General features: G+C 44.5%; 1 protein-coding gene across 1 annotated transcript in view; it reads left to right on the forward strand.

Moving 5' to 3' along the window:
* The first annotated feature begins 558 nt into the window (after positions 1–558).
* Positions 559–10,109, forward strand: part of LOC139369507 (small proline-rich protein 3-like) — a 13,058-nt gene continuing 3,507 nt past the window's right edge. The window contains exon 1 of the mRNA XM_071108751.1: positions 559–1,140. Within this exon, the coding sequence (XP_070964852.1) occupies positions 559–1,140 (582 nt within the window). The remainder of the gene's footprint in view (positions 1,141–10,109) is intronic.

A 10,109-nucleotide genomic window follows, 5' to 3' on the forward strand; every position in this document is an offset into this window, starting at 1 on the left:
TAGCTGTTTGAGACAAAGTCATCCAATGATCGCACCCCACTTAAATCAGACCAAATCAGCACACAGGTTATCATAAAGTAATCATAGATCATTTACAAAGTAATGTTCGAAGTGACACACATGACTAGATATGTTACGAGGTGTTTACAGAGTAATGTCGTAAGCAAAAGGACACGGACACACACACACACACACACACACACACACACACACACACACACACACACACACACACACATACACACGTGACAACTAAAATGCCACGAGCACAGTCACCCCAAACAAGTCATAAATTGAGTTTGGACAACCAGTCCATCGTTAGCAGTGTCGGAAGTAAGGTATTGTACAGACACGCGACTAAATGCCAGTAGATGGGGACATCAATCCGCTGTGGGTTAGAGGTCACTGTGGAGAGCCGTCAGTATGAAGTAATGTCCACAAGATTCCTACTGCTTACTACAACTGACTGTAGAGCGGCTCCACGAGGGGCCAAAAGGGGGCTTAGTGCCCTTAGTTAAAACTTGTGCCCCTTCAGTTGTAGCAAAATGTGATACTGCCATGCCCATCAGTGGTGATACTGCAGAGCCCATCAGTGGTGATACTGCAGAGCCCAGCAGTGGTGATAATGCAGAGCCCAGCAGTGGTGATACTGCCATGCCCATCAGTGGTGATACTGCCATGCCCAGCAGTGGTGATACTGCCATGCCCATCAGCGGTGATACTGCCATGCCCATCAGTGGTGATACTGCCATGCCCATCAGTGGTGATACTGCAGAGCCCAGCAGTGGTGATACTGCAGAGCACAGCAGTGGTGATACTGCAGAGCACAGCAGTGGTGATACTGCAGAGCACAGCAGTGGTGATACTGCCATGCCCATCAGTGGTGATACTGCCATGCCCATCAGTGGTGATACTGCCATGCCCATCAGTGGTGATACTGCCATGCCCATCAGTGGTGATACTGCCATGCCCATCAGTGGTGATACTGCAGAGCCCAGCAGTGGTGATACTGCCGATCTCCAGCTAGCTCCGTGTGCAGAGCCTACCACCTCTTCCACAAGCAGCACCAGGATAATGGTACCACAGTCCCCTCCACCTCCGACTCTTCCTGACGATCTTGGAACAGAGGAGCCAGCCCAGGTTAGCCTAGAATCCTACTCTAGCCGCAGGTTTTCTTTCCAAAAACGTTAATTTAATAGCAACTGGTTCATAGGAAGAGAGTGGCTGGGAACACTCGGTTACTGCAGATGCGGAATTTTGCAGAAAAGGCCTTCACCCAAGCTGGGTATTCTACCTATTCTAACTGGAAGCATGCTATTGATAGTACCAAAGGATTGGCGAGGCACGCATCGAGCGAAGAGCATTTGAAATGCACTGCATTGTGGGAGGAAAAACAAGTTTGGGTATGGGTACTGAGGTGTCAACACTTGTTAATGATGGGCAGCTGGCAAGACATCGCATGTACAGTGCATTGGGAAAGTATTCAGACCCCTTGACTTTTTCCACATTTTGTTACGTTACAGCCTTGCTCAAAAATGAATTCAATTGTCCCCCCCCTCTTCAATATGCACACAATACCCCATAATGGCAAAGCGCAAACAGGTTTTTAGACATTTAGACAATTCAATTGATTGGAACACAGTGGCCTTCATCATTGTTAAATGGAAAAAGTTTGGAACTACCAAGACCTTTCCTAGAACTGTCCGCCCGGCCAAACTGAGCAATCTGGGGAGAAGGGCCTTTGGTTAGGAAGGTGTCCAAGCAACCTGTGTTCAATCTGACAGAGCTCCAGAGTTCCTCTGTCTAGATGGGAGAAACTTCCACAAGGACAACCATCTCTGCAGCACTCCACAAAAGTGGCCAGACGGAAGCCACTCCAAAATAAAAGGCACATGACAGCCCGCTTGGAGTTTGCCAAAAGGAACCTAAAGTACTCAGACCATGAGAAACAAGATTCTCTGGTCTGATGAAACCAAGATTGAACTCCTGAATGCCAAGCGTCATGTCTGGAGGAAACCTGGCACCATCCCTATGGTGAAGCATGGTGGTGGCAGCATCATGCTGTGGGGATGTTTTTCAGCGGCAGGGACTGGGAGACTAGACAGGATCGAGGGAAAGATGAATGGAGCAAAGTACAGAGAGATCCTTGATGAAAACCTGCTCCAGAGCGCTCAGGACCTCATACTGGGGCGCAGGTTCATCTTCCAACATGACAACAACCCTAAGCACACAGCCAAGACAACTCAGGAGTCGCTTCGGGACAAGCCTCTGAATGCCTTTGAGTGGCCCTGTGGCGCTCCCCATCCAAATTGAAAGCGCTTGAGAGGATCTACAAGGAAGAATCGGGGAAACTCCCCAAATGCATGTCTGCCAAGCTTATAGCTTCATACCAAGAAGACTTTGGCGCAATCGTTGCCAAAGGTGCTTTACTGAGTAAAGCGTCTGAATACTTATGGAAATGTGATATTTCAGTTTTTTATTAAGAATTTATTTCTAAAGATTTCTAAAAACCTGTTTTTGCCTTGTCATTGAGGGTTATTGTGATGTAATTATGGGGTATTGTGATGTCATTGAGGGTTATTGTGACGTAATTATGGGGTATTGTGATGTCATTGAGGGTTATTGTGTGTAGATTGATGAGGAAATAAAACAATTGAGTCTATTTTAGAGTAAGGCTGTAAAGTAACAAAATGTGTTAAAAGGGAAGGGGTCTGAATATGTTTCCGAATGCTCTGTACGAGGACTCATTTTCCTTTTTGAGAAACGTGTTCAGTCAGCACAGAAGAACCAAGCTGCACCTGAGGAAAGCTCAACTAATCCCACTGGTATTTGAGGGGGATTTTACAAGAAGATTTCGAGGAGAATAGAATGATTGATTACTCATTTGAACTTTTATGTTTATTGTCATATAGTGTGATTCAAACTACACTGAACAAAAATTTGAATGCAACATGTAAAGTGTTGGTCCCATGGTTCATGAGCTGAAGTAAAATATCCCGGAAATGTTCCATATGCACAAAAAGCTTATTTCTCTCAAATGTTTTGCACAAATTAGTTTGCATCCCTTTTAGTGAGCATTTCTTATTTGCTAAGGTAATCCATCCACCTGTGGCATATCAAGAACCTGATTAAAAAGCATCATTACATACAATGCCTTGCGAAAGTATTCGGCCCCCTTGAACTTTGCAACCTTTTGCCACATTTCAGGCTTCAAACATAAATATATAAAACTGTATTTTTTTGTGAAGAATCAACAACAAGTGGGACACAATCATGAAGTGGAACGACATTTATTGGATATTTCAAACTTTTTTTAACAAATCAAAAACTGAAAAATTGGGCGTGCAAAATTATTCAGCCCCTTTACTTTCAGTGCAGCAAACTCTCTCCAGAAGTTCAGTGAGGATCTCTGAATGATCCAATGTTGACCTAAATGACTAATGATGATAAATACAATCCACCTGTGTGTAATCAAGTCTCCGTATAAATGCACCTGCACTGTGATAGTCTCAGAGGTCCGTTAAAAGCGCAGAGAGCATCATGAAGAACAAGGAACACACCAGGCAGGTCCGAGATACTGTTGTGAAGAAGTTTAAAGCCGGATTTGGATCCAAAAAAAATTCCCAAGCTTTAAACATCCCAAGGAGCACTGTGCAAGCAATAATATGAAATGGAAGGAGTATCAGACCACTGCAAATCTACCAAGACCTGGCCGTCCCTCTAAACTTTCAGCTCATACGTACAAGGAGAAGACTGATCAGAGATGCAGCCAAGAGGCCCATGATCACTCTGGATGAACTGCAGAGATCTACAGCTGAGGTGGGAGACTCTGTCCATAGGACAACAATCAGTCGTATATTGCACAAATCTGGCCTTTGTGGAAGAGTGGCAAGAAGAAAGCCATTTCTTAGAGATATCCATAAAAAGTGTCGTTTAAAGTTTGCCACAAGCCACCTGGGAGACACACCAAACATGTGGAAGAAGGTGCTCTGGTCAGATGAAAACAAAATTGAACTTTTTGGCAACAATGTAAGACGTTATGTTTGGCGTAAAAGCAACACAGCTCATCACCCTGAACACACCATCCCCACTGTCAAACATGGTGGTGGCAGCACTTTTGTGGATAGGGGAGATGATCCCCTGGTTCCAGACATCAGGGAAGCAGCCAGAAGTTAACACCATGTTGAACAATTTAAGCACAGCATTTTGCAACTCAGGTGTGCTGTTTTTCAGCATTTCATTTCTGATGTTGTCTACACCACAAGCCTTCTTTGATTTAATAGATTTTAGCTTTTCATTTAGTTCTTGTTGGGTTATTGGGTAATCTAATGGATTTTGGTTGTTTTTAATGACTGATTCAAGGATGTTCAATTTTTCTTTAATTTCTAATTGGTTCTGTTGTAAGTCTTTTTGTGGGATGTTTTTGTATAGATTATCAAAATAAGTTTTCCAAATTCCTACATATTGTATGGCTAATGCTTGTGGCTTTGTTGTGCTAAAATTGTTCCACATGTCCCAGAACTGATTTTGGTCAATTGCGTTTTCAATTTCATCAAGTGTCTTGTTGGTATAATTCAATTTCTTGCATTTCAGTGTTTGTTTATACTGTTTCAGAGTTTCAAAGTATTCATATCGTAGCTCTGGGTTGTTTTGCTGCTTATGTTTTTTGTTTGACATTTGTCTTAGGTGTTTTCTAATTGTTTTACATTCATTATCAAACCATTTGTCAGAAACATTTAGATTTTTGCTTCTGATGTTGCATTGCTTTGGTTTTCTCAAATTTGCTTTCGATGCTGCTTTTTGGAATATGCAGTTGATGTTTTGGGTAGCTGAATTGACACCATCTTTATTGTTTTGGTACTGTGAGTTATTGAAAAACTGTATAGAGTTCATCATTTCATTTGAGTTCAATGTTTCAATGAATGTCTCTGCACTGTTTGGAGCCCATCTGTACGATTGGTTTATGTTGTAGAGTTTATTGGGCTGTTTTTTTGAATGAATATTGCCGGTTAATTTCTTCAGAAACACGTTGATCTGACTGTGATCTGACAATGGTGTCTGTGGTCTGACAGTGAATGCACTAATGGAGGAGGGGTCAATGTCAGTGATGGCATAATCGACTACACTTGTCCCAAGAGCTGAGCAGTAAGTAAACTGAAAGGGTAAAGAGTCCCCTCTGATTCTACCATTTAAGCATGTACAGGCCTAAGGCTCGACAGAGATGTACTAACTCTTTTCCATTTTTGTTCAGTATTTGGTCAGGACTGTTTCTATTATTTATAATAGGGCAACTGTACAAGGAGGGGTGTCCAAATATGTGGTGGTTACCTCCCGCATCAGTGTAGTCAGGCTCAGAACCTGTTCTTGCATTGAAATCTCCACAAAGAAGCACTTTACCCTGCGCCTGAAATGTAATGATTTCTGTTTGGAGAAAAACTGATCATCATAATATGTATGTATCTCTCTCTCTCTCTCTCTTTCTCTCTCTATCTCTCTCTCTCTCTCTCTCTCTCTCTCTCTCTCGTCTCTCTCTCTCTCTCTCTCTCTCCCCCTCTCTCTCATCTCTCACTCATCTCTCTCTCTCTCGTCTCTCATCTCTCTTTCTCTCTTGTCTCTCTCTCTCTCTTCTCTCTCGTATCTCTCTCTCTCGTCACTCTCTCTCATTTCTCATCTCTCTCTCTCTCTCTCTCTCGTCTCTCTCCTTCTACGTTGATATCTATATGAGAAGGACAATGTTAACCCACTCAGCAACAAACAAACTATACAATTATTCAGGATTTAGAAAGGGATAAAAGGCTCTACTGTTGTAAGCTGTCACTGCTGTCACTGCAACTGTGTACTACAACCATTTCCTTTCGATAATATAATCCTTGTGCAAACCATCTATTGTAGTTTGAATTCCGTGCTTCTACACCTGCATTGCTTGCTGTTTGGGGTTTTAGGCTGGGTTTCTGTACAGCACTTTGAGATATCAGCTGATGTACGAAGGGCTATATAAATACATTTGATTTGATTTGATTTGAATTCGAGTAACCTGAGTCTGCATTCTCTTACATTGAAGGACTATGTTTCAGCTTCTCTGTTTGCTCTCTGTACACCAACCTATGGTTCTGGAGACCGTTTTCCTTGCCCTGTGTTTTTAGTATTGGCCAGCATGAATTGAAGAAGCTCTCCTAGTAATTAATGGCTACAATGATGCAATGAAGTCATTGGAGGAGGGGTCAGGGAGGTCTTTACTCTAGTCTTCAATGAATACCAGATGTCTCCCTGCCCGTTCCGGGTCTGTTCTCTCTACAGTTCAGTTGTTCTCAAACACTTACAGTGGGGTCACCCTGTATACCAAGACTGTGTCCCAGATAACACCGTATTCCCTACGTAGTGCAATACTTTTGACCAGAACGTTGCCAAAGCCCTCTGAAGCCCAGTCCCCCAGCAGTCCCCCAGCAGTCCCCCAGAGCCCTACGCCAGTAAATGATAACTTAATGGTTATAATACCCCCATGTTGAATGACCTCACAGAGAGGCAGACAGACAGTTCTGGGACAGGTCTGGGACAGTTATGGGACAGGTCTGGGACAGTTCTGGGACAGGTCTGGGACAGTTCTGGGACAGGTCTGGGACAGGTCTGGGACAGGAGGGTAAATATGTGCCTGGTCGGCAGCGCTGCATTTTCTGAAAAGTCGACCGTTGATGAACTAAAACCTTTAACAAGTATTGAAGTTAGAAAAATGAAAACGTTTTCAACATTTCTAAAGGCACTTGTGTCTAAAGTGTGTGTTGGTGGTGGAACCGACATCTTAACTTTACATTATTCCTTCATTCAGCTGAGCCAGCTGATTCACACAGTACACGATGTCATAGTAGCCTGTGGTTCTAGTGTAGTGCCTTACTGAAGGGCATGAAAGGGGAAAACCCACACCTTCGTCTACCTGTAGTTTCTCATGGTATTTGTAGTTCGTTGACCAAAAAGGTCATCCATTAAAAATGGAGTAAACGTTTTACAAAATTCCAATGAAAATACCTCAGTGCAGACGTTCCTTAATGCTGTCTCTCTCACTAACTAAAGGGGCATCTAAAGAGGGTTGGAAACTGGGTGGTTCCAGCCCCGAATGCTGATTGGCTGTCTGCCGTAGTATGACAAAACATTTATTTTTACTGCTCTAATTACGTTGCTAACCAGTTTATAATAGCAATAAGGCACCTCAGGGGTTGCGGTATATTACCAATATAGCACGGCTAAGGGTTGTATCCAGGAACTCTGTGTTGCGTCGTGCATAAGAACAGCCCTTAGCCGTGGTATATTGGCTATATACCACACCCCCTCGGGCCTTATTGGTTAAATATAGAACTGCAGACTCTATGTGAATGTTAAGGCCTAGTCAACTGTGTTGCAATAACCGGAAGACACATCTTTGGCGAAACACATGACTGCATGCCTCACACCAACATCAATAACATGACTGCATGCCTCACACCAACATCAATAACATGACTGCATGCCTCACACCAACATCAATAACATGACTGCATGCCTCACACCAACATCAATAACATGACTGCATGCCTCACACCAACATCAATAACATGACTGCATGCCTCACACCATCATCAATAACATGACTGCATGCCTCACACCAACATCAATAACATGACTGCATGCCTCACACCAACATCAATAACATGACTGCATGCCTCACACCATCATCAATAACATGACTGCATGCCTCACACCAACATCAATAACATGACTGCATGCCTCACACCAACATCAATAACATGACTGCATGCCTCACACCAACATCAATAACATGACTGCATGTCTCACACCAACATCAATAACATGACTGCATGCCTCACACCATCATCAATAACATGACTGCATGCCTCACACCAACATCAATAACATGACTGCATGCCTCACACCAACATCAATAACATGACTGCATGCTTCACACCAACATCAATAACATGACTGCATGCCTCACACCAACATCAATAACATGACTGCATGCCTCACACCAACATCAATAACATGACTGCATGCCTCACACCAACATCAATAACATGACTGCATGCCTCACACCATCATCAATAACCAAATGCCTCTTTAGTAAACAACAAATGCCTCTTTAGTAAACAACAAAGTCATCTTTAGTAAACAACAAATGGCTCTTTAGTAAACAACAAATGCCTCTTTAGTAAACAACAAATGCCTCTTTAGTAAACAACAAATTAGTCTTCAGTAAACAAGTAAACAACAAATGAGTCTTCAGTAAACAACAAATGTCTCTTCAGTAACTAGCAGAAACATAGATAATGAAAAGAGACAGGGTAGATTTTTTTTTGTCTAGACAAAGTAGACAGTGAGTCTGGCCTTTTGGGAACTAAAAAGTCCTGGTGAGCTCACACCAAGATCCAGGGTTGTGGTTGGATGGAGCCAGGTGTGTTGGATGGAGCCAGGTGTGTTGGATGGAGCCAGGTGTGTTGGGGTGTGAAGAGCTTTAACACAAACGATTGGCTTGAGACAGCTACTGTGAGGGAGCTACTGTTTGTGTGTTACTGCAGCAAGACCTTTTCCCAGGTCTACAATCATCAACCATCACTTGTTCATTCGTGACTTCCAGTAATTAGATTTGGTTGACGCTATGTAACTTGTCGCAATTCAATTTCAATTCGGAAAGTAAAATTAAATTCCAATTTTCCCTCATTGAAAATAAATGGGGGGAAATTGCAATTGGAATTGGAACCTGGGTTTCCTTCCTTAAATATCTGAAGTGAAATGGAATTGAACCCATTTTTTTGGTCTCTTCAGACCGTGTAATGATGATGTGACTGTCAAAAATGGCACCCTATTCCCTAGATAGTGCAATACTTTTGACGAGGGACACATTCATTAGGGACACAGACAACGTGACTGTCTTGCCTTCTGCAGCTGTTGTTGTTACAGCCTCCCTCCCAACCTGTCATCCATTCCTCCTCCTTATCTCCCCTCCTGGTGGCTCCCCCCTCTCCTTCCCGCCTTCCTCTACCTCTTCACAGGGACGGAAGGAGTGCACCCGCCGTTGGAGGAGTGGGGAAACGTGGGAGAAAGGAATGGAGGGGAGAAGAGGAAAGGAGGGGAGAAGAGGAAAGGAGGGGAGAAGAGGAAAGGAGGGGAGAAGAGGAAAGGAGGGGAGAAGAGGAAAGGAGGGGAGAAGAGGAAAGGAGGGGAGAAAAGGACAGGAGGGGAGAAGAGGAAAGGAGGGGAGAAGAGGAAAGGAGGGGAGAAGAGGAAAGGAGGGGAGAAGAGGAAAGGAGGGGAGAAGAGGACAGGAAGGGGGAGAAGAGGAAAGGAGGGGAGAAGAGGAAAGGAGGGGAGAAGAGGAAAGGAGGGGAGAAGAGGACAGGAGGGGAGAAGAGGAAAGGAGGGGAGAAGAGGACAGGAGGGGAGAAGAGGAAAGGAGGGGAGAAGAGGAAAGGAGGGGAGAAGAGGAAAGGAGGGGAGAAGAGGAAAGGAGGGGAGAAGAGGACAGGAGGGGAGAAGAGGAAAGGAGGGGAGAAGAGGAAAGGAGGGGAGAAGAGGAAAGGAGGGGAGAAGAGGAAAGGAGGGGAGAAGAGGAAAGGAGGGGAGAAGAGGAAAGGAGGGGAGAAGAGGAAAGGAGGGGAGAAGAGGACAGGAGAAGAGGAAAGGAGGGGAGAAGAGGAAAGGAGGGGAGAGGAGGAAAGGAGGGGAGAAGAGGAAAGGAGCGGAGAAGAGGACAGGAGGGGAGAAGAGGAAAGGAGGGGAGAAGAGGAAAGGAGGGGAGAAGAGGAAAGGAGGGGAGAAGAGGAAAGGAGGGGAGAAGAGGACAGGAGGGGAGAAGAGGAAAGGAGGGGAGAAGAGGAAAGGAGGGGAGAAGAGGAAAGGAGGGGAGAAGAGGAAAGGAGGGGAGAAGAGGAAAGGAGGGGAGAAGAGGACAGGAGGGGAGAAGAGGAAAGGAGGGGAGAAGAGGAAAGGAGGGGCGAAGAGGAAAGGAGGGGAGAAGAGGAAAGGAGGGGAGAAGAGGACAGGAGGGGAGAAGAGGAAAGGAGGGGAGAAGAGGAAAGGAGGGGAGAAGAGGAAAGGAGGGGAGAAGAGGAAAGGAGGGGAGA

This window comes from Oncorhynchus clarkii, chromosome 17 (genome assembly GCF_045791955.1).
Source record: "Oncorhynchus clarkii lewisi isolate Uvic-CL-2024 chromosome 17, UVic_Ocla_1.0, whole genome shotgun sequence".
NCBI lineage: Eukaryota > Metazoa > Chordata > Actinopteri > Salmoniformes > Salmonidae > Oncorhynchus > Oncorhynchus clarkii.